General features: G+C 43.9%; 1 protein-coding gene across 5 annotated transcripts in view; it reads right to left on the reverse strand.

Annotated features, from left to right (window-relative positions):
* LOC105013407 (protein shisa-8) overlaps window positions 1–25,556 on the reverse strand; it is a 94,335-nt gene that overhangs the window by 67,754 nt on the left and 1,025 nt on the right. For 4 of the 5 annotated variants that reach the window (XM_020051224.3, XM_013135955.4, XM_013135953.4 and 1 more), the window contains exon 1: window positions 23,736–25,517. In XM_020051224.3, coding sequence (XP_019906783.2) covers window positions 23,736–24,283 — 548 coding nt within the window. In that variant the 5' untranslated portion in view covers window positions 24,284–25,517. Of the gene's footprint in view, window positions 1–23,735; window positions 25,518–25,556 lie in introns of those variants that run through there. The other variant, XM_020051225.3, reaches the window with a different exon arrangement.

Genomic DNA, 25,556 nt, shown 5'->3' on the forward strand with positions numbered 1-25,556 from the left:
CACAAAACAGAGACAAGTCTAATTCCTGTAATGCTGTAACACAGAACAGAGACCAGTCTAATACCTGTAATGCTGTAACACAAAACAGAGACCAGTCTAATACCTGTAATGCTGTAACACAGAACAGAGACCAGTCTAATACTTGTAATGCTATAACAGAGAACAGAGTAGTCATCTACAAAATCTAAAAAATATATTTCTTGTTGATGTACCACTAAAACTGAGACACCCCACTCACATCCATTCAAAAACCAGAAACACTCCTGGAGCTGAAGAAAAGACATTCCTTGGCCAAAAACCATAATCAAGCTTGCAGGCAACTTTGCAGCGAGGTGAGGCAATCTTGTCCTACACCAACAGCACCAACTGTGCATAGACATTTTACATCACCACATACAATGTTACTGTAAGTCGCACTAGATAAGAGCATCTGCTATGCGCTAAATTCCTTAAATGTCAAATGTGATGCGAGGCCCACAGGCATCGTAGATACGTCACAGCCAGGATTTGAACCCCGACCCCAACTCAGGTGTACTGCGAGACAGAGACCTTACCTCTGCACCCCCCAGAGAGACATGGCATCTGTCGCCTCCTTTAAAAAAACAAACATCTTCACACAAACAATAAGATCAATTGCATTCAAGCTCTGGTATTGACTTGTAGGTCCTGCAACCGGTGTTTATCTTCTGTGTAGCTGAGGGGACAGGTTGTCACTGACTGTGTGTGTCTGTGTGCTGCGAGGCCCCAATCAGAGTGGTGTAATGTGTTACTAGATTACCAACACACAGCTGGAGCCCTCCCATGGGGCTCATTAGACCCCCCCCCCCCCAGGGGCCTGCAGAGAACACCGTGGGGGGGGGGCTGCCATGATCCCCTGCAGTCTCAACAGGTTCTCCTTTCTCAACCGGTTAGACCCAACCAGCCCTGGTCCGCACAGGGAAGCACATTCAGATAGAATGGAGAAGATGAGTTAAGTGATTACAGTTTAGTGCGTTGTCACAACAAGACGGAGCACTGAAGCAGGCTGACATCACCTCTCCTGTCCACTGCTCGGTGGTCGACGCCCGTGTGTGTCTGAATCACCAGCGCCGTCACGCCGGGTTAGCGTGCTTCTGTGTGACACCGCGAGAAACCATCAGCTGTACTGTACTGCACGTGATTACGACTCCTCCTACAGTGTTGTCTTTCTTTAATCTGTGGCACCCCACACCCGCGTTCAAACCCCCCGGGGTTGTTATGAGGACACCCCAGTGAGTCACCCCTGAATCTCACCGACAGTGCGTTGCTGGGGCTAAGTGTGGGTGGGCAGCTTGAGCTGAAAGAAACGTTTCCCAAACAATAAAATAAATTCACCCTGAAGCGCGGAAAACTAATTCTGAGCTTCGTACTGCGACGACAGCACGGTTCCCATTATTTCAGTACCTTTTTGACACCTCGGCTCCCAATGGGGGGGGCTCGGCTCCGCAGGTGTGACAGTTTAATCATGTTGTACACACACGTGTCGTCAGTGGCTCAGCTCTTTATTATTCTTAATTCGGCGTTGTCGGTGCCAACCGTTCTCCCTCAGCCCGTCTCCCTAGATTGAAAATCCACGAGCGTGCCTCCCTCACTAGGGGAGGGGTGTTGTAGGAGGAGAGGCACCATGGGTTTTGGGGGCAGAATCTCACACCCCACGGTGCTGAGTAGCCTCTCATCCAGGGAGGCCGATGCTGTAACTGCCACTGAGTTGGAGCCCCGGGGGAGGTGGGTGGGGCGGGGGTACTGGCCATGCAGCTCTTCCCCACTGTCGCCCCCACTTTGGTATCGGAGCCGACAACTGCCAAATTGTGCCCCTTGGCATGGCTGTGTGACCATGCCAGGATGTGTTTGTGTATTCATATGTGGGTTGGTATTGCTGTGCTGTCTGCAGTGACCTAGTTCCCCTCCATGGAGTTCCCTGTGGAGATTTTGTGTGTGTGTGTGTGTGTAGTGTGGTTGGAATGTGTATAGTATATATAAGTTGCTGGAGATACCTCTCGTCAACTCTTCAACCGGGAAACCCACACTGACACCAGGGTTTTACCAAGGGAAAATGTGGCACTGGAAATTTGTCCGGCACCTTTTAATTTTCCAGACGTGAAAGAAATGTTCTGGTGATCTGCATGCGTTGGGTGCATTTTCTTCCGGTTCTCAGATTGACAAAAGTCACATTTTGATAATGGAATTTATTTGAACAGGAATTGAAATAGAATAGAGTGTGAAGATGTGATAAAATAACTTTTAATACATTCCTTGTGTGGCAGAAGTAACCTCGGTTACTTGTACCTCGGTTTAGCTCGAAGGCTCCCAAGCAGCCGCATGGAGGCAAGGCAACCATATTCAGTTCCAAACCCCCCCAGACCCTGACAGTGCTGGCCAATTGCAGGATTCGAACCGTAGTCCCACAATGCCCTAGCTAACTGCCCAACAACGATATTGTGACAACTTTTGTTTTATGTGATTGAAGAATGCTTGTATCTATCTCCCTCTTGTTCTGTATCCTGCAGATGCAGCCACATCAGATTGTCAGGAGGGAGAGAACAGTTGCCCCCGAAGCGCAAAATCACAGAGGCCAATAGGCAGCCCTTAACATTGTTAAGTGTATTCACTTAGTTCAATTAAAGTAATTGGCTGAAAGCTAGCAATTACTGGCAAAACAGAAACAACGACACACACACACACAGATCCTGTGCTAAACCCTAAAATCATTGCCTGATTGAAAACGAACACTGGTTCCACACACACGGTTCATGTACAGTGGTGGGATATGGTGTAGGTGAGGGGACACTCGCTGGACCGGGCCACACTCACACATTCTGGGTCTTTTGGACTTCCGGCCCCGCTCCCGGGGCCACCACGGACCAGCCCACGGCTCATTGCCGTCCCCCGCGACAGCCAGCACCCTCCAGCACATAACCGGACGTAACCTCGTGGCCAACGATCGGCTCCGTTGCTCACACACACATGGACACACGTCATCGGTCTTCACCGTATAGACAAGCGATCAGTGGGTGCCCCCAGCCATTCCCCTGTGGATCGGTTCCGGTCCCGCGCTGGCCGTGCCGTGCTTAAGATGTCACTGTACGTTACCCGGGCCTGGCCCGTGTTTCGCACTTTTGATGAATTAGCAATAGCAGTGTTCCTTTCGCCGTCTCCGTGTAATGGCTCTGTAATGGCCTTCAGCCACATTGGCGGTGGAGGCTAACGGCCCTGTTTTCGACCATGGTGACATATGGCCTGAGTGTTGCTAGTGGCCATGTGCTCCGTTAAGTGCTGTGGCTTGTTCCCGCGTGTCTGGCTCGTCTGTCCCATCCATGTTACGTTCGGTCCTTTTGAAGAACATTCATGTTAGTCACCTGTATATCACATCGCAAGCGGCCGGGTTTCTAAATGCTCTGTCAGGACTATCTGATTAGTCATGTCCTGACACTCTACCATACCGCCCTCCACAAACACCCACACACATACACACACACACACGCACACACAAACCAACTTACAGGCGTACACACTCATTGGGTACACAATGCATAAACTCAGTGTTCCATGCATATACAGTACCAATACAAGGTTTGGACCATATATGGTCAAGTTGGTCCAAACTCTTGACTGGTCCTGCATGTTCAAACCGCACCCATGTTCATTCCAATACACACACGTACAAGGTTTACTGCTACTCTTGGCAAGGCGAGGTAACATCCTCAACCCTTTCCACTCACACCCAACTGTTGCTTCTCATTTTTCCTAATAAGAGAAAGATGTCTTATCTTCACTCCTCTTTCTACATGGGTGAATGCGTCTCTACTGGGCTGGTCACATCCATAACTGTCATTTATCAACCTGTCCAACCTCCACACTTTCAATTCCATCTGTGCACCATCTTGTGCTTGGTTCCTCTCTCACACACACATTGCTTTCTCTTCCACGCTCAAGCCCACTCTGTTTTTTTACTACAAGGTCCTCTGGTCTATCATAAAGTCCTTGAGATACCAGTGATGTTAACTACTAAAAGTAATGGTATATATGTCCAGTCTACCAGTGATGTTGACTGCTAAATGTCATAGTATATACACCAATCAGCCATAGCATTATGGCCACTGACAGGTGAAGTGAATAACACTGATAAACTCGTTATCATGGGACCTGTCAGTGGGGGGGATATATTAGGCAGCAAGTGAACATTCTGTCCTCAAAGTTGATGTGTTAGAGGCAGGCAAAATGGGTAAGCGTAAGGATCTGAGCGACTTTGACAAGGGCCAAATTGTGATGGCTAGACAACTGGGTCAGACCATCTCCAAAACTGCAGCCCTTGTACGGTGTTCCTGGTCTGCAGTGGTTAGTTCCAAGGAAGGAAAAGCGGTGACCGGCGACAGGGTCATGGGCAGCCAAGGCTCATTGATGCACTTGGGGAGCAAAGGCTGGCCAATGTGGTCCGATCCAACAGACAAGCTACTGTAGCTCAAATTGCTGACAAAGTTAATGCAGGTACTGATAGAAAGGTGTCAGAATGCACAGTGCATCGCAGTTTGTTGTGTATGGGGCTGCATAGCCGCAGACCAGTCAGGGTGACCATGCTGACCCCTGTCCACTGCCAAAAGCAATGGGTATGTGAGCATCAAAACAGGACCACAGAGCAATGGAAGAAGGTGGCCTGGTCTGATGAATCACGTGGATGGCCAGGTGCCTGTGCTTCACTTACCTGGAGAACACATGGCACCAGGATCCACTATGGGAAGAAGGCAAGCCACAATGTGATGCTTTGGGCAATGTTCTGCTTGGAAACCATCGGTCCTGCCATTCATGTGGATGTTATTTTGACACGTACAACCTATCTGAGCATTGTTGCAGACTTTTCATGACAACCGTGATGGCATTGGCCAGCAGGATAATGCGCACTGCCAAAAAAAATGGTTCAGGAATGGTTAGAGGAACACAACAACGAGTTCAAGGTGTTGACTTGGCCTCCAAATTCCCCAGATCTCAATTCAATCAAGCATCTTTGGGATGTGCTGGAAAAACAGGTCCGATCTATAGGGGCCCCACCTTGCAACTTCCAGGACTTAAAGGATCTGCTGCTAACGTCTTGGTGCCAGATACCACAGCACACCTTCAGAGGTCTAGTGGAGTCCATGCCTCGACGGGTCAGGGCTGTTTTGGCGGCAAAAAGGGGACCTACACAATATTAGGCAGGTGGTCATAATGTTATGGCTGATCAATGTATGTCCAGTCTACCAGTGATGTTGACTGCTAAAGTCATGGTATATATGTCCAGTATACCAGTGATGTGACTGCTAAAAGTCATGGTATACATGTCTTTGAATGTGTCTTCAAATTCACAGGCTAACTTTCACCTTGTTCCCTCTTCAGTTTTGTCTACTGCTCTTCATTTCTTTTATCACAGTGACAACGTTCATATCAGCTAATTCAGAGTCTCCCTTGTATCCAGCTTCGATGTGACACAACTCCCTTCATAGTGACTGGTCGCCATGACAATGGAAGTCACGCCTTGACAAATGAGCATAAAGAGACAGTAACAGAACACCACAGGAAAGAATGTAACCCATGAGAAATTAACATTTATCAGTAACCTCTGATAAAATGCCAATTAACCCCTATCTCCTTCTATAGTTAATCTTCTCTCTTTCCCACAGTCCTCCACTCTCCCCCAATCCCTCTGTGCCATTCTGTCTCTCTCCTGCTCCCTCCCACCCTGTTCTGTGTGCTGTTTAGCCGCGCTCAGCTTCACCTGTCAGCTTGAATCAGGGTTCTGGAGCAGCAACATGACGAACTGGCCTCTGATTCACACACACACACACTTTATTAGGCAAAACCTCATACATGAGAACACACAGAGTTGACCAGAGAGGCAGTTAAGCGAGACATAAATACCTGCAGAAAAATATATATCAAAAGAGGCAAGCAGGAAATTTGGAATTTACATGGGAATTTGTTGGGTAAAGATTACTATCTCCTCATGGCCCCCAGCAAACGTAGTCTATATTTAGTCTATTATTTGTTGCTATGTGTATTTCACACTATGAGCCGGTAAAAATTCACAGTTCCATCTCTCAACAGCATCACCAGGATGACATATAGCCTCCAGATCCCAAGATCCTCCAGATCCCAATCACAATGAACGCAGCACTCCTCCCAGCTCCCAATCGCTGAAATACTAAGGCCATTCAAGACTTGGTGATAGCTTTCTAATGTTCTTTGATCGTAGTATGCCTTCCGTGTTTATGATTTAGCTTATCCTAGTCTGTATTATTGCTCTATTTTTGCTCTATTTTTGCTTTATATATTTCTTAATTCTTACTACATGCCATGTCACATGAATTTCATTGTGCAGGATGATGCTGTGTTATTCAGTGCATTTGACAAATAAACTTTGAACTTTGAACATCTGGATTTACTCTGGATCGACTTCTGCCTGATCACGTCTTGACCACGCTGTATGCCCGGATCCTGGGGTTTTTTGTTTGAAATTGAATTCTACCCGCTGTGCAATTCAGACAACGCCTCTAGTCGTATTGTGGGAGAATCTGTAATATTATCTACCAATATTATGGGCAAGGGTTGGGGATTAACGGGTTCACCCTTTAGCGGCTGGCAAGCTTCTATTCAGTCAATTCATCATTTGTGTATTATGGTTAGAACAAGGCTCTATCCCCTGAAAAATGTCCTTCCTGCTTGTATTCAGTCAGACTTAATATATAGTCTATGTATTTTCCTTTCTCTTTTAGGCAAATGAAGTTTGACTTTCCGAGGTGAATATCAATGACGAAATAGGTAACTTGCTTTCTAGCTAGCGAATACGGTTGTTTACTGTGATGATTACACTTGAAAGAAAGCATGGATTGATACAATTGAGAACAAAACTGTAAACACAAGAAGTACTCGTTGAAATGAGATTTATATTGCAAAAAATTTAACTTTATTTAGAGGAATACAACACCACTTGTCTTTGGAGTGTTTTAGAGTAGCAGTACAAACTGTTTCCATTCATGAATTTGGATGATGAAATTAATGCTGATTACAAACTGGGACAGAGCTGAATAATGGATTGTTTGAAAAATGAACTTTGAGAAAAATAATAAATTTGGACGAACTATCCCTTTAATTTAGCCATTGAATTGCTCAATCTGATAATGTGCATGTTAGAAAACACATTCAATATACACTCACCTAAAGGATTATTAGGAACACTATACTAATACTGTGTTTGACCCCCTTTCGCCTTCAGAACTGCTTTAATTCTACGTGGCATTGATTCAATAAGGTGCTGAAAGCATTCTTTAGAAATGTTGGCCCATATTGATAGGATAGCATCTTGCAGTTGATGGAGTTTTGTGGGATGCACATCCAGGGCACGAAGCTCCCGTTCCACCACATCCCAAAGATGCTCTATTGGGTTGAGATCTGGTGACTGTGGGGGCCATTTCAGTACAGTGAACTCATTGTCATGTTCAAGAAACCAATTTGAAATTATTCGAGCTTTGTGACATGGTGCATTATCCTGCTGGAAGTAGCCATCAGATGAGGTACATGGTGGTCATAAAGGGTTGGACATGGTCAGAAACAATGCTCAGGTAGGCCGTGGCATTTAAACGATGCCCAATTGGCACTAAGGGGCCTAAAGTGTGCCAAAAAAACATCCCCCACACCATTACACCACCACCAGCCTGCACAGTGGTAACAAGGCATGATGGATCCATGTTCTCATTCAGTTTTCGACTCTACCATCTGAATGTCTCAACAGAAATCGAGACTCATCAGACCAAGCAACATTCTTCCAGTCTTCAACTGTCCAATTTTGGTGAGCTCCTGCAAATTGCAGCGTCTTTTTTCCTATTTGTAGTGGAGATGAGTGGTACCCGGTGGGGTCTTCTGCTGTTGTAGCCCATCCGCCTCAAGGTTGTGCGTGTTGTGGCTTCACAAATGCTTTGCTGCATACCTCGGTTGTAACGAGTGGTTATTTCAGTCAAAGTTGCTCTTCTATCAGCTTGAATCAGTCGGCCCATTCTCCTCTGACCTCTAGCATCAACAAGGCATTTTCGCCCACAGGACTGCCGCATACTGGATGTTTTTCCCTTTTCACACCATTCTTTGTAAACCCTAGAAATGGTTGTGCGTGAAAATCCCAGTAACTGAGCAGATTGTGAAATACTCAGACCGACCCATCTGGCACCAACAACCATGCCACACTCAAAATTGCTTAAATCACCTTTCTTTCCCATTCTGACATTCATTTTGGAGTTTGTCTTGACCAGGACCACACCCCTAAATGCATTGAAGCAACTGCCATGTGACTGGTTGATTAGATAATTGCATTAATGAGAAATTGAACAGGTGTTCCTAATAATCCTTTTCGAGTGTAGTTACTGGCATTCATTGTGGACCGAAATAATATATATTTGTGATGTTAGAAAGAATGTTAAAAGTACAATCACATCTGAACAAACTGATACTCCAAGCATTATTTTCAAACAGTTCTTACACAATAAAACAATGAAGATTTCTTTTTTTAAGAAGGAAATTATGCTTTGACTCCACCAGAACTTTAATGAACCTTTAACCATAATTAATCTTGTGATGTGACAAGGACTCCTTTATAACTGGTATATTAATGCTTTACTGGTACAAAGAATTCACAAATGTACCATACTCAAACCCCTTATTACTTAACATAACAGGAATTTACTACAAGGGATTGCTTATTGACACCTACAAATACTGGAATAATGTATTTGTAAAATATATGTAAATTGTTTACAAATGTTTCCAAACGGTTCCAGGACCCTAATATGAAGTGTGACCCAAACACACACACACTCACACGAGGTTTAATTTCCAAGACTGAAGGCGGCAGGTATATTTGGTTCTGTCAGGTCCTTAAGCTCTTGCACAGTCACTCGCAGCCAGGATCTTGTAAAGCAATCACACGTTGGTGCTGTAAAATGCTAATATATGCAATATCTTGCTAAGGGGACAGAAGCAGTCCCCCCTCCCCACTCGGTCTCTCTGTGTCAGCTATCCCAAGAGCACACCTACCTCCTCACTCTCTCTCTCTCCCTTGCTCTCTATTCATCTCTCTCTCGCTGCCATTCCCATACCGTTGTCCTTCGTTTCCTCACTCCATCTATTTAATATCCCTTGGCCTTTCATTTAGTATCTTTCTCTCCCATCCCTGGGGCTCTTTTCCTCAAAGTGATGATTGTCCCACCTGCTTAGCCGTTGATAATACATCCTGTCATTAAGGGGATTTATGGCCAGTTTCTACCGGAGCATTCAGCTGTCTCCCACTTACAATCAATGCTCATTTATGCAGCTGCCGTACTGTTTACCCAAACACAGCGTTGCATAGCCGGGGTCAGCTCACACACACTTCCACACCGACACCCATGTATTCAACCAAACGTGCAGGGCAACGTCTTCTGAGACAGCTTCCGAGGCAGACTCACTGGCCTCGCTCATAAGGAGGACTGCTCGCTGTCGATAACAGCATGCACACAAATGTCAGGTGCTCTTGAGTCACACGGATTACATCTAGATCAGGGTTTTTTTATCAGGCATTGGTAAATCAAGAAGCCCAATGGGAGGGAGGAGTTAAAATCCCTGGTCATGTGACTATTGTGATTTGTCAAGAACATCCGTCTATTTCCTGAGGAGACTACGTATTTGTGTTTGTTTATTTGTTTGTGCCTGCTTTAATGTGTGCACATGACAACGGCTTGTGTTTGTCGAGAACAGTGTTTTTAGTGTCTTCCTGTCTTTAGTGTGTTTTTCTTCCTGCTTGTTTTTTTGTTTGTTGCGCAGTTACCTAAGTACATTGTACACTCATCGGTCTTCAGATCGTACACTCATCGGTCTTCAGATCATACACTCATCGGTCTTCACTTCGTACACTCATCAGTCTTCACATCATACACTCAAACATCTTCTGAACGTACACTCATCAGTCTTCACATCATACACTCATATGTCTTCTGAACGTACATTCATCAGTCTTCACATCATACACTCAAATGTCTTCTGAACGTACACTCATCAGTCTTCACATCATACACTCAAATGTCTTCTGAACGTACATTCATCAGTCTTCACATTGTATACTTGTCGGCCTGTAGGGATGCAGACAAGTTTAAGAAAAAGCAGAGATGCTATATCAGAAAAGAAAGGGGGAAAAGAGACTATGAGAGGGCTACCTGTGTAAAGTACAGGTCCTCTCTTAGTTTCTGGGGAATTCAATAAGGTGTGGCATCAAATGCAGCACTATTACATTTGATGTTGGAAACAAACACCTTGCATCCTGTCCAGCCACTTGATAATAAAAAAGAAGCTAACAACCAACATTTTTAGATAGGAAAAATGCCTTGATTCAACCTGAGTCAGTGCATTATTTATCGAGACAGCTCAGCTGCACCGTGCCAGATCATTGTTACTATGCAGTGATTGGTGCTTGAGTGCACATCACACAGGGTGGAAGGTGTTGTGGGAGACGAATGGTCTGGTCGGGTAGACCACGCCCAAGTGTATTGTGGAGGGAATTTCTCAAAATTGTACTGTTGGCGAATGAAGGCGAAGTTTGATGAAATTTCTGTTTTCCCCAGATTTGAGTGTAGGTGTCTGGAAACGAGATTAGCGGTGGCGAGAGTATTTGGAGGAGATGCAGTGGGGATGAAAGAAACTGAGAATGTCTGTCGAGCCAGTCGACAGACACTTCCTGTTTTTCTACAGGCAGGGACAATCTCCGCAGCTGCCAGATATCAGTGGTTGGATTTGAACCGCAGGTTGAGGCATCAAAACCAGGACAATTCTCAGAAGTGTGTGGATATGGTGGTTGGGCGTGAATGCCAGAGAGGTTTATTGTGTCGCCCATCGTCAGAGCGAGAGTGAGAGAGACGGAGACAGAGCAGCCTTCTTCATGATTTATATTTGTCTTTTAACTAGGCAGATCTATGTGCTCCGAATGTGAATGCCTCCCAACATGTGTCAGGGTGACTCACATTCTTTTTCATGCCTTGCAAACTTAGTGGGGGATGTGGGGGGAAATGGGGGTGAGGGAAGGAGGGGGCTTTGGGCAGTGAGGAGAAGGAGGGGCTTTGGGCAGTGAGGAGAAGGAGGCGGTTAGTCACATTGAGAGCCGGCAGCAAAGGACACAAGAAGACATAACGACCATGTGGTTTACTTCGGACAAACAGACGGAGGAGGCGGACAGGGAGAAGGCTCGGGAGGAGGAAGGAGGACAACAAGGCGGAGAGCCGTGAGGATAAGGAGATGAAGGAGGGGGACGGAGGGAGGTCCCCTGGGCTTGATCTCTCTCCCCGTGGCGCTCCTCCTTCTCCTTCTGCCCCTCCCTCTCTAGTCACCGAAGCCAAATCCCAAGTTATATAAGACAGTATCTCTATGTGCTCTTCCTGTAAGTGTCAAACAGCAGCCTGTGCACAGAGGGGCTGGCCACAGCGGCACTGGGGTGGGAGGAGATGGGGGCCTGGTGTGGGGGTTTGATCCTCCACTCCGCGTCTTCATGTCGCTGCTAATTGACTTCCTATTTTTCAATAGGCCAATGATAGTATTGTATTGAGTCCCGTGTCTGGCTCAAGGGCACAGTGGGTCTCTCTCCCTTTCTCTGTATCTCTTGCTCTTCTTCACACACACACACACACAGACACACACACACACTCACACACACTCACTCACTCATACAGCAGCTATCAATGTGGGAACCCTAACTGATCTGAGTGTCACTGTGACACTGGTGTCATTGCGACATTGATGTGGCTGCAGTGTATTTAGTATGCATACCGGTATTGACAGGACAGTGTACAATGCAATTAGAAGGCATCATCATTAATGACACGTGAAGGGCAGTGTTCAGATTGTAAAAATGAGAGATAAAACGTCCGATGAAAACGGAAACTCCCAAACACTGCTGGAAACCCACGGGCCCCGTGGTGTTGAGTTGATCCACACATCACGGAGTGGTTGAGTGCGTGGTGTTCAGTGTATTCAATCATTATGTCACACGGAGGAGGTCTTAATTTTCATTAAGCGCTCGGAGACAGATGAAAGGAGTCGTTAAGATCAGAGAGATAGTGTTTCAACCCCTTGCACTACATGGAAGATCCAAGGAATGTACAGTATCGAATTCCTTTTAAACGTATTCCAAAGCCTCTGTCGGCCAGCCTCATTCTCCAGCAGATTGATCAGAGGGTCCTAGCATGCTGTTTGTAGCCACCTGGATCCCCATGCTAACCTTTGATACCCCAGACTACCTCAATTTGAAACAACATATTAGACATAACCCAACCCCCTGCCCCCCCCCACCCCCAACATAAGTGCACTCTCGGCCCCTGGGTGACACAGGTCCATCTCCAGACCAGTTGAAGAGACAATGATTAACCAGGGTTGTCAGCACCAGCCATGGGTTTGCCTGGCCATCAATCACAGAGCACCACAGCCTCAGCTAACATCGGGGCCAGATTGTGAGGGAAATCTAACCCAGCCAGGATAAATGACTGCAGCTTTACAGCGAAAAGGTGAGAAACTGCCGATGTGATTATACCAGACACGGGAGCATTGCTCTTCAAGGGCTTCTGATAGCCGACAGCCGCATTCAGTTGAGGCTTTAGGCCTTGAAAGAGGGATTTAAGCTGTTTACTGCAGCTGAAATAAGGGAGCTGCTTCAGTTTTCAACAGGGCCCTCCCTTCACTCACAGTCCAGTAAATATTTGTCAATGTGTCTTTTACATCCGTGCTCTTTGCTCTGTCCGTCCATTAAGCTTTAATGTGAACACAGTACAGTGGACAAAAGATACACCAGACCCAGGCAGTGTACAGATACAGCCATTGCTGCTTCACCCCAGGGTCTTTATTCCCTGCGGTTGGGTCGGTTGCTCTTTGGTCTCTCTGCACCACAGCAAATTAGCCCTAACGGGTCTGTCGCTGCAAACGTTTACACGCCATTTGGGCTCACAAAGGCACACTGTCGTATCAAACCCCAACCGAAGAGATCCGGGTGAATGAGCAGTAGGAAAACTGAGGGAATGAGGGGGAGGGTGAGTGGAATAGATTGAATGTCTTCAAGCTGTCTTTTTCCTTTCAGGTTTGCTGTGTTTTTCTGTAGCTACCCGGTAGGTGTGAACGACAAAAGGCGTGTGATTACACAGAGGATGGAGTTAGGGCTGGCCTTGTTAGAAGGATGGGGAGAGGGTGGTTTCTGATGGGTTTTGGGGACTACTGGTCAGAGGACAACCGAGGCTCAGATAGTGCTTGGCAGTTGGCACTGAATCCGCTCCAACAAATCGCTACAAGTTAGCAGTCGATGTTCTGTCACTGTGGCTTGGGCATAGTGTCAATCCACCATGGTCTTGCCCATTACCCAGCCTATTCAAGTGAAAACAGGACCAGGGCTGGACTGCATGTCCCGGCCGCTGGTGTACACACTCACATGCACTCCCTGTACACACACACACACACACACACACACACACACACACACACCCACACACAGACACATAGCTGTAGTTTGTAGTTCGTCTAACTTGTGAATCCCATACATAATCAAACATGAGAAACAGGTACGGTTCATGGATTTTCTAAAGTACTAACTTAAAGCCATGCCTCCAATAACATTGTGTCACCACTGCCATATTCAGACACCATCATTAACACGTATCCGTCACACCTGTAACTGCTTGTAGTTCTACCATATGGTCCTGTTGTCTTTGGCTATTTACTAAACATGTTTGTCCAACCGCATTATTGCTCCATCTGTTGCCAGGTCTATGTTGTTGCCTTGTATACCGTTTTCATTCCGCTTTGCCTCACTTTTTAATTTGTAGTTTAGTAGAGATGCATAGTATCTCTGTTGTTGGTATGTGCTGTTGCTGTGTGTCCTCTGTCCATGTCATTTCATCTCAATGCCCATCCCTGCAGGAGGCCTACTGTATCTCGCCAGAGAATAATGGTTATAATGGATATAGAATACAAGAAAACAATATTGAACACCTCCAGTCAAAACAATGTTCTTCTTTGACCTTTTAGGCAAGGGATCCTCAATGGCCCTCTAAAGGGGGGTTACTTTAGAAACCTTATGGAACTGAATAGCTTCTGCCAGTATGGCACATTATAAAATCCAAAAATTTTCTTCCAGACATCTTCATGAGTGTATGTCTTTTTTGTGTTGTAGATATATTTGCAGAGCAAATCCTTTTGGATCGTGTGTGGTACTGTAGCTTTGGGTTTACATTTTTTAGTTACTGTAAGCTTTGGGATAATGTGTGTTAGAGTCTGTAACTTTGGGATCATGTGTGTTAGGGTCTGTAACTTTGGGATCATGTGTGTTAGGGTCTGTAACTTTGGGATCATGTGTGTTAGGGTCTGTAACTTTGGGATCATGTGTGTTAGGGTCTGTAACTTTGGGATCATGTTTTAAGGTACTGTAGCTTAGGGATCATGTGTGTGAGGTACTGTAGCTTTGGGAAAATGTGTATAAAAGGTAGCTTTGCGATCATTATTTTAACTAAAGACCTACTTATTTTGTATTGCATTTTCTTAATATAATTTTGTTTTTATACTGTTTTTGACTGTTCTTATGTTTTAGTGTTTTTTTCTGTGCACCAATAGCACTTTGAGATGTGTCCTTCTCGTGTAAAGTGCAATACAAATAAAACATATTATTATTATTATTATGTGTATTAGAAGTAGCTTTGGTATATGATGTATTAGAGGTAGCTTTGGGATGATGTGTATCAGAGGTAGATTTGGTATAATGTGTATTAGAGGTAGCGCTAAGATAATGTGTATCAGAAGTGGCTTTGGGATAATGTGCATCAGAGATAGCTTTGGAATATATTGTATTAGAGGTAGCTCTGGGATATTTTGCATCAGAAGTAGCTTTGGTATCTTGTGTATTAGTGGTACCTCTGGGAGAAGTATCGGAAGTGGCTTTGGGATCATGTTTAATAGAGGTAGCTCTGGGATAATGTGTATAAGAGGTAGCCTTGGTATCATGTGTATTAGAGTTAGTTTTGGTATCATGTCTATTAAAGGTAATTTTGGTATCATGTGTATTAGAGGTGGCTTTGGTGTCATGTATATTAAAGGTAGCTTTGGTATCATGTGTATTAGAGGTAGCTTTGGTATCATTTGTATTAAAGGTAGCTTTGGTGTCATGGGTATTAGAGGTAGCTTTGGTATCATGTGTATTAGAGGTAGCTTTGGTATCATTTGTATTAAAGGTAGCTTTGGTGTCATGTGTATTAGAGGTAGCTTTGGTATCATGTGTATTAGAGGTAGCTTTGGTTTTGTGTATTAAAGGTAGCTTTGGTGTCATGTGTATTAGAGGTAGCTTTGGTGTCATGTGTATTAAAGGTAGCTTTGGTATCATGTGTATTAGAGGTAGCTTTGGTATCATGTGTATTAGAGGTAGCTTTGGTATCATTTGTATTAGAGGTAGCTTTGGTTTTGTGTATTAAAGGTAGCTTTGGTGTCATGTGTATTAGAGGTAGCTTTGGTATCATGTGTATTAGAGGTAGCTTTGGTATCATGTGTATTAGAGGTAGCTTTGGTATCATGTGTATTAGAGGTAGCTTTGGTATCATGTGTATTGGAGGTAGCTTTGGTATCATGTGTATTAGAGGTAGCTTTGGTATCATATGTATTAGAGGTAGCTTTGGTATCATGTGTATTAGAGGTAGCTTTGGTATCATGTGTATTAGAGGTAGCTCTGGGATACTGCAGCAACAGTTGAGCTGCAGTCTTTAGTATTCTGCAGCTCCCACTGTACTGCTCTGCACTGGGGTGTGGTGTGGCCTTTTAAGTGATGTCACTCCAAATGCGTGAGATGTGTAACAATATAACATGTACTGTTGTCATGTCAATCGTTTTAGTTGAACAGGGAGCATTAGCATGGTGCAGGTGTTTGAATAAGGATCTGCCCTATTTGTCCTGGGGTCAGTGGTGCTAGCAGACAGACAACTCTTTTTGGCTCGGATTTAACAGACAGCGACATTTTGATGGTATTGTTAAGTATCAGAGATTTGTTCTTATGCTAATGTAGGTAAAACTTAGGGATGGTTGTATATGCATCTACGTGTTTGTGTTGGCATGGGTGTCTATTTGTGTGTGAGTGTGTGCGCGTTCACTTGTTTTTATAGTGACCTGTAAATAAATGCTTTGTTTCCACACAGTCTGCGTAACTTAGACTGTAACTTAGACTGTAACTTACTTAGACTGTAACGTAGACTGGAACTTAGACTGGAACTTAGACTGGAACTTAGACTGGAACGTAGACTGGAACTAAGACTGTAACTTACTTAGACTGTAACGTAGACTGTAACTTAGACAGTAACGTAGACTGGAACTTGGACTGTAACGTAGACTGGAACTAAGACTGCAACTTACTTAGACTGTAACTTAGACTGTAACTTAGACTGTAACTTACTTAGACTGTAACTTAGACTGTAACTTAGACTGTAACTCAGACTGTAACATAGACTGTAACTCAGTCTGTAACTTAGACTGTAACTTACGTAGACTTGTACTCAGACTGTAACGTAGACTGTAACTCAGACTGTAACTTAGACTGTAACTCAGACTGTAACTTAGACTGTAATGTAGACTGTAACTCAGACTGTAACTTAGACTGTAACGTAGACTGTAATGTAGACTGTAACTTAGACTGTAACTCAGACTGTAACTTAGACTGTAACTTAGACTGTAACGTAGACTGTAATGTAGACTGTAACTTAGACTGTAACTCAGACTGTAACTTAGACTGTAACTTAGACTGTAACGTAGACTGTAATGTAGACTGTAACTTAGACTGTAACGTAGACTGTAATGTAGACTGGGTGCGGGAGTTCTTTTGTTTACTTGTATCGACCTTTGGTCTTGTCCAACGCACCGGTCGATCTACAGGTTTCTCATGAAAAAAAATTGCAAGAATTAATATTGAAAATTAATAAACGTTTATTATATTATTGTATATAATATCTTCCACCAGTAGATATGGATTTCATTGTGTTAAATCTCCAGTCAGGGTCTTCTTCTTGTCTGGGATTCTTGAGAATTCAGTCATATAGCTGTGAGTGCGTACCTATCTGAATTCATTACTCCACCTTCAACAGGCCCTGGGCCTCACGGATCTAATGCAAATATCACTTTAGAGCGCCAGTCTGTCCAATCTTCTCTGCCTGCCTTGTGCCCTGTCTCCCCTGAGCAGATCTAGAGCGACAGTGTACAGGGGGCAGCCACAGGAGGAGGGGGGAGCAAAAGATGGAGAACATGGATGAAGGGAGCGAAAGCACAAGACAATTCAGAGGGAGGAGTGATACATCAGGACATGGCTAAAGGAAAAGCCTGGGGATCACCTGCTGTCAAACTTGTTTTATCAGTGTGTGTGTGTGTGTGTGTGTTTGTGTGTTTGGCATCTGTGTGTGAACATAGGCGTATGGCTGGTGTGCCTCTATATGTGGCGCATTGCCATGTTGGCGTAAAGTGCACACAGAATCAATCAGGATGTAAATGCGTATTAGCTTGTGAGAGCCGGTGGTTTTCCACAGAGGGTCATGAAGTGCTCCTTCATGACTGCGCCACCCTGGGTCCGTTATGGACGTGCGTCTATATCAATGCCTGACCCAGTTTTTCCAACCGGCCCTTAAAAGTCAAGCATACACCTGCGTCACAAAGTAGTGTCCACACCAGAGTCCCAACGGCTGGGCACTGTCGACAGCAACACACAATCCTCTGGACCCTATCTGTATTCAAGCCTAACAAAGTGATGGCCATGTACTGGAAGTCTTGTCCGAGTACCACTTTCTTTATCTCACAAAAGACCGTTAGTCAGGCCAAAGTACGTGGCCGCTATCCAGTATTCCCACTCGTCTCCATTGGTTTGATGCTGCTCACCGAGTAGATCCACGAACCCAATGAGCTCCTGGCCATCAGTGAGTCCTGTCAAAGGACCATTTTTTTCCCAATAGAGCGTTATCGAACACCAAAGTACACTCAGTGCCCAGTGACCGTCATGAAATGCCGGAGAGTGGCCTCGGTTACATGGAATGGCAATGCCGGCCTCCATACGAGCACCCATGCATTATTAATGGGAGACGTTTCCAAGAACCCGACCCCATTGGCACCCATGTGGATAATAGCGGGCAAGGTTGGTTGACACTTGGCCGCGAGTAAAGATCCCAGCAACACAATGAACCCAAGCACACATTAAAATCCACAGAAAAAGGGATAATTGGCCAGAAAACAAAACATTTTAAAAGGCTTTATCAGCTTTATTAGACTTAGAAACCATTGAAAACCTGTGGTTGGAATTGACAAGGTCACATCATAAATGCAGATAAGACAAAGGAAACTAAAGATCTATAGGGATTCTGCAGACTGGAATGGTCTAAGATCCCTCCCAATGTGTTTGCACAAAACATTTGAGAAAAAAGCTCAGTAGTGATATTCTATCAATATGAGTTTTTAAAAAGTATTAAAAATAGAGGCTTGCATAATTTTATTTGATTGATGCAGATAAAAAAATATGTATCACTTGCTAAATAACATTTTTCTCAGAGCAATTGCATTATTCTAAAAGAAATTGAAAATAATAAATCTCACTATTTAAATGATTTACTTCATGCTGTCTTTATTGTTATTCTTTATACACTGTACAAGATTAATTATCCCATAGTATGATGAGAACAACTCTGTCACATCGTACCCATTTGGACAAGTTAGCCGGGAGAAGATGGGCTTGTTTGAGGTAAAGCAGGGGGCCGCCATGACTGGGTTTGGAATCCCCACACTGGGCAAATCCCGAGGGGAACATGGAGCCGATGAGCAAAGGAGCACTGAGCCAATGCTGCCAGCTCACATGGGCAGTGACTGTTTTTTTTTGACGGCTTAATAGTGAACCTTATATGAAAGACATGTACTCTAACAGTTTTAACAGAGTGTTGTTTGTTTTGGGGGTTGCATCAGAACAATAGAAATGGTTAGTATGTGATAAACCCGTTTGAGAAAAGGGTTTCAAAAGGATTGTTTGAAGAAGAATAGAGTTCTATGAAGAAGTGTTTCCCTCTGAAGAATGCAAGGCAAAGGGATATATTACAAGCCCTTGATTATTGTTTTATTATGAGGGTTATAATAAAATAATCTCATAATAATTTTCAGAATAAAGGATTATTTGCTGATTCTGTGGTAGGCAAGAAAGTTTGTACATATACCCAGAACTGTATATTTGCCTGCATCCTCTATTGCTAGACAGAATAGTTAATTTTATATATGTTATGTGTTTTACGTGTATTGGAAAAAATATTTGGAATGCTAAAAAAACTAATGTATCAAGAGTCTTCTAAACAATTAGCTTTCTAAATGTATCCAATGTTTTAGAAGTTTAAGTTCAGATAATTGTTACTGAAAGGTTGGCCCAGTTCAGAAGAATCAGGTCGTCTCAAAGTATAGTCTCCACGGCTCTGGCAGTTATTCTGAATGCCGTTTGCCAGTGACTAACAGTTCCACTGTATATCCTAACTTTGCCTGGATTCCTTTAGGAATTAGACATCACGTTTCAGGTCAGCCTAATGTGACTGCTGGCCTTATGGGACCTGTAAACCAGGAGACACTAAAAGAAAAGGCTCACAGAATGTAATGTGTTTTCGTGAATAATTACATATTTAAGGCTAGTGGGGATATTCATACAGCATTCAGGGAAGGACTAGATTTTTAAAAAGATTTTTGGTGGAACGTATCATAGGGGGTTCTAGGTTGGTTTTACATTAATGGTAATCCTATTTGTGTTTGTATTTTTCTTAGAGTCCACAATAAATTTGGTATGAAACTGACATGGTTTGTAGGCTAATATTGAAGGATGATAAGGGCCTATGGAGAATGATTTGTGGATAAAATGTTTTATTTATACAGAACAGGAGACTGATAACAGGTAAAAATTGACCGAAGTGACATGGTATATTTGACTGGACTTTTACACACTCAACCACACAGCAATTCTGTAAAAAAAAAAAAATATTCTGGGGTAAATAGAAATGTGACAAAAAAATGATAAAATGTTACTCAAAAATATTTTTTTAAGTATGGTTAATTTTGCTTTAAAAAGAAAGAAAATGAATGAATCCAACTGACAGTTATTTTATTTTATGAGGACAACCAAATGTAGAGAATTAAATTAATAAACTTATTGGTAAAGTGTTTTAATCTCCTTGCACTGTTAATCTAGCCGATCTTCTCAGCTACAAAATTGTTGGTAATTCAAAAAGAGTTTTCTGTACTGTTTCACACGATAATCCATTGTTCTTCTATAAGGAGATTGTTGAGACACAAGGTGTGTTGGATATTATGATAAGATTTGATTGGATTTCAAATATGACAATCAATAATCAATAAGAGTTATTGCCAAAAGGACACACAGGTATGTGGTCAGATACAATAATCCATGTTATATATTTAAATACTCCAGAATTTAAATAAATATTTGCTGGATAGGTCTTAAGACACTATAACAGTGTCTTAACACTTTAGCTAGACGAAACTACACAACAAGAGTAGGTATATAATTTTGCACAAACTAAAATACTCAAGAGGGACTGGCCAAAAACAATTGTCCTTGCAAGTATTCTCTAGTTACTCCAAAATGTGGTTGTGCTAAACAGAGTGTTTTCATGTATTTATAAAAATGTGATTTTAACTTTTAACAGCTTCAGATACAAAATGTTATGATATCAAAATGGGGTCAGTGGCCCAACATGTGTGGGTACCCCTGGTTAAGTCCATTGGATTCCTTCTCTTTTCGGAGTTGTTTTCACTCACTTAAGCTCCTAAACACTATTATAGTGTTCAAAATTCTCTCTAGAGTATTTTAATGTTTCAAATTGATTTATGTATCTGATCCTTTGCCAACAACCCATTTTGTCGGTCACAGTCCTCAATCCACCCGCAGTAATTAGAGGTCCAACAGCAAACATTGCAGAATGCTGCATTCACCTCTACCAAATTAAAGTAACAAACATGGGAATATGTCATCTCATTATTTTGCCCTGACGCTTAATGTCCATTCATTACTATACATTACAGTCATAACACAACAACCTGTTTGAAACGTGGGCTATAGTATATTTTTATTCTTCAAAACATACATACATACATACTGTGCTAACGCTAACATAATTTGCACATTTGTTGTTTCCTAGAACTACTGTTTTGCTCAGCTACAGTTAAAGTGTAAAATGTGGGGTCTCATAACATAAATGTTTGTGATCTGACTTTGCACTACGGGAATGAGGTCATTTTGTTGTTCGAGAAAGGATCAAAGTGTTTATTTTGGGGTTTGGGTTATGGGCGTAGAGGAAAATAATTAGGAAGGAATCTCTAAGTTTTACATCTGTGGTGAATAGAGATGAAGATATGAAGAATATAAACAATCCCTTTGTAAAAGTTTATTTGCTGCACAACATAAGTTGTGGTCCGTTTTATTTTGAGAAAGTAACTACATAATATGTTTTCAGTGCTTTTAGTGCATATTTGTTTGTATTGGCTGTTATTAGCGAATATCAAGACATACTAATGGCATAGCCTATGTGGAGGATTCAGAGGTGAGCCATTCACTGGTGAGTAAAAGCATCCTGCAAGTGCAACAACAACTTGAAATTACATTTTTTAAAGCTAGGGGCAGAGCTCAAATATTTCCACAGCAGAAATAGTCCACACCTGTCGACGATGTAAGCCTGCCATACTGCCCAGACATTAGCAACCTGTTAGAGACATGACCACCAGGAGCTAACAGCAAGTTCCACAAATCCCCCCGGTTCGATATCGGAATCCGGAGGGAAACGCAAAACACTTTCTGCTCGCTCGTTCACATCGGACCAAACCATGCACGAGATTAGTTGAGTTTAAGTTGGCTCATGAATAATTCTCTATCCGAGCCAGGCGATTCGGGGTATCAAAGGAGATGATGCATTTTTTATATCTCTGTGCGGTATTTTAAGCAATGTGTGTTGCACACTACGTGGCGGAGCAAATAAACATATTTACCAGCCCAGGAACCGATGTATCAGGGACCATGGGGTATGGAGGCCTAGGATGCAGTTCAAACGCAAGGGGTGCTTATGTTTTGTGGATGAAGCTGCTTGTGGGTAGGATGGGATCTGTGTCTGGCAATCAGAAGAAGCAGTGCTGCAGTGATGGTAACGTCACAGGCCTATATGCATGAGGCCTGTCTGCTGGAGTGCATACCAAACACATCAAATGTACCTCGGTCGTTTTCCACAAACTGCCCTCTTACAAAGTCTGATGAATTCGTTTGACAGGAAAGCTTAGAAAAATATAATTATATAAGAAAATATAATAAGAAAATATGTTATAAAAAAAAATCTAATTGGTGCAAATCATAGTTATACTTCCATCTACGTAGTGATCTAGCATGCAATAACAGCAATTAAAAAGCATTTTGAATGAAAAAAATCAGTAGAATCTAAATAGCAGTTATATTATGTTGTAGTGTAAGCAAACATCCAGGGCTTTTACTGCAAGATGCACTCAAACGCACACACAAGTGCACATGTGGGCACACACACACACACACACACACACACACACACACACAGAGAAGAACATTCCAAAAACTGTACTCCTGTGATTTGCTAGTCACAGTACCACTAAAGAGAATTTACTTTAATTACATTTTCCCACAGACTACCATTTCCTACCCTATACTATTTCCATTTTAAAGGCTCTGTGTCACATTCATTAACAGTTTAAATAGGTTCTCATACTAGTATTCATACGCTTCATATCAAACTGCTCTGTTTCATTTTGGCCCACCAGACACCTTTAAGGAAAAGCTCTAACACTTTGGAAAATATGAGTTTGTAAGACCGTGTTCTTGAGAAAGTACCTTTGTAAAAAACTCTCCCCAGGGACCTACAGTGTTTATGTGTGCATGTTTTAGCCATCCACAACCTTCAAATTGGGGTCCCAGTGAATCAATAAGCCCAGTGACCAGGACAACTGGCAGACTGGCCTGATTGGGTTTCTCCCTTTAGGATCGATGGGACCCCTGCCTCTAACCCCCCCCCCACCCCAGTGTACCGCTTCCATCAGCCCCCCTCCCCCACCGCCTTCACCCAGGCTTGTGAAAACACCTCGTTCGGCACTCAGTCTAAAGCTCAGATGGATTGCCCTTCCGCGCCTTTGTCATCGGGCTAGTGAATAGGGGTAGCTCGGGTATCGCACGGCCCTCTCTCTCGCCCCCTCAGGCCTGCAGCTTGTCTCCTATTTGGAAACAAAGCCTCTGAGGGCATGCCCGTGTGCCCTCTCTGATGATGAATGTGTAGTTGTCGCTAATGACTGGTTTTAATGCCGCGCCCGTGGTCTCATTTTTAACACCCGATAGGACTGCCATTTACACCCGGCTTTCCCTTCACCGTTGATGAACTAGAATTAGCACTTGGCACTGTGCCAGCAAGCACTTGCCATTAGTCCATAGTCCACACACAGGAAATAAACAGCTCCCATTCTCTCACGGTGTACTAGGAGTCACAGACTGGGCACTCGAATAGCGCTCTACATCCACTTCATGTTCACAACCGTCAAAGCCGCTGAAAGCACAACCACCATGCCCCCGCCCACCGGCCTTGTCCCGCCCACCGGCCTTGTCCCGCCCACCCTCCTCGCCCCACTGGCCCGGGACCTCTTACCTAGAGTCAGTCATGTCTGTCTGTCCGCCTTGGCTCTTCTCCAGGCCCAGCTTGGTGAAGATGCCCACCAGCACCATGACGGCCACCACGCCACAGATGATGTAGACAATCATGTGGGTGCGGTCGCGGTCAGGCTCCTCCTGCACTTCGGTGACGGGTGCAGCCGGCTTGCCAGTGTTGGCCCAGACGGGCGTGTCATAGTTGGAGCAGGACTCCTGCTCCAGGCTGTGCACCTTGAACTGACAGCAGAAGCGGTAGAAGCACGAGCCGCAGCAGAACAGGTAGATGCCCGCGTTGCAGTTGAAAGGAGGATCCCACTGGCCCATGACGTCGTAGTATCCCCGGCAACGGCTGCCCTGCATTGGAATGGTCTGGTCCTCCATGTCCGCCACTGGTGTTGCCAGCGCAGCCTCCGGGGGGCCAGAGGGGGCGGTCGTCTGGTTGGTGGTCTGGGCATCAGACACGGCCCACCTGGAGTTCTGACCCAGTGATGTGAAGCCCAGCAGAAAGCTGAAGGCGAGGCAGATGAGCACAGAATGAGCAGCCATGTTGGATTCCCGTAGAACCAGCTGGTGCAGGTCAATAAATTAATTCCAAAATGTGGACTTCTTACTGGCCAAAACTAAAAAAACAAAATGGCCTTTTATGTATTTCACACAGTCAGTATTGGAGAATGAGTTGAAACTGCATGGATTAGCTTACATTCAAAGCATTAGAATAACAGCTTTCAAAGAGTGCTTTGGTGTTATCATATGTCACACAGTTACAGGAGGCTCAGTGTGCAGGAATGAATTGTCTCTAAGAGGGAGAATAGATAGAGGATGGAACCAATCAACCCCGGATCTCAACATGCTCCCCCACAATGAGTTCCCAGTGACAGTGTCCCACTCAGACACAGTCCTGGCACTGAAAGTGCCTCCCTCTCCGCAAAAAGACAACAGCAGATGTGATCCAAAATCCTAAAAATCTGGAGCACCTGCAGTTCAGGAGCCGTCACCCAGAAATGAACCAGCTTGTGAATTTATTTGAAAATCTTTTCCCCAATTGTCGTGTAATCCTTGAATGAATGAGACTTGGGATCCAATCCAGCGGCAGCATCTGATTCCTCAAGGACTCCAGCTTCTTTCTGTAAACGTCTTCCTTCACTGGAAGGACTCACAGTTCTTGATAATTGCCCTGCCAAGCATTAATCAATGCTGAAGGGGGGTGGGGAGGAATGGAAGTTCTGAATAATCCAAGATGTTGTTTTCCTCTCTCAGATTAGCTTCTAGCGACTGTCAGGTCACCAACTGTTCAGTTGATTCTTTTATTAGTTTTAAAATGTTGATAGCTATGCTCAGAGGGACATGTTGCTCATACTCGTAACCTCTCAAAATTTTCAATTCCAGGTAGATGCTATTCTACATTTGGTCTTCAATATTATGAAGGAACAAAAATAGTCTGTTGCTCTTTGCTTCGTCCCCGCCCTGCGAAAGCACAGCCTGCAGTTGTGGAATATTGTCCTATGAGATCTAAACTAAAATCCCATGCTGATTTAGTCCAGATTAAAAAGCGCTCCTCAACACCTGAGGCAGACAGTCTCTCTCTCACACACGCACTCACACACATACACACACACACACACACTCTAATCCACAGGGCAACAACGCTCTCCGTCAGTGTAGTTGCCTTAATGGATTCTGAGGGATGGGCGGTCCAGTCACACTGTGGTTGTGGATTTCTGTTGGTGCTGTCCGATCGTCTCCAAAACACGCCTGAGTGCGTTTCTGAAAAGATGGGGTCACCAATAAGCCTGACAAGCCCACAACTGCTACCAACCAA

Source organism: Esox lucius, chromosome 11 (assembly GCF_011004845.1).
Source record: "Esox lucius isolate fEsoLuc1 chromosome 11, fEsoLuc1.pri, whole genome shotgun sequence".
Taxonomy (NCBI): domain Eukaryota; kingdom Metazoa; phylum Chordata; class Actinopteri; order Esociformes; family Esocidae; genus Esox; species Esox lucius.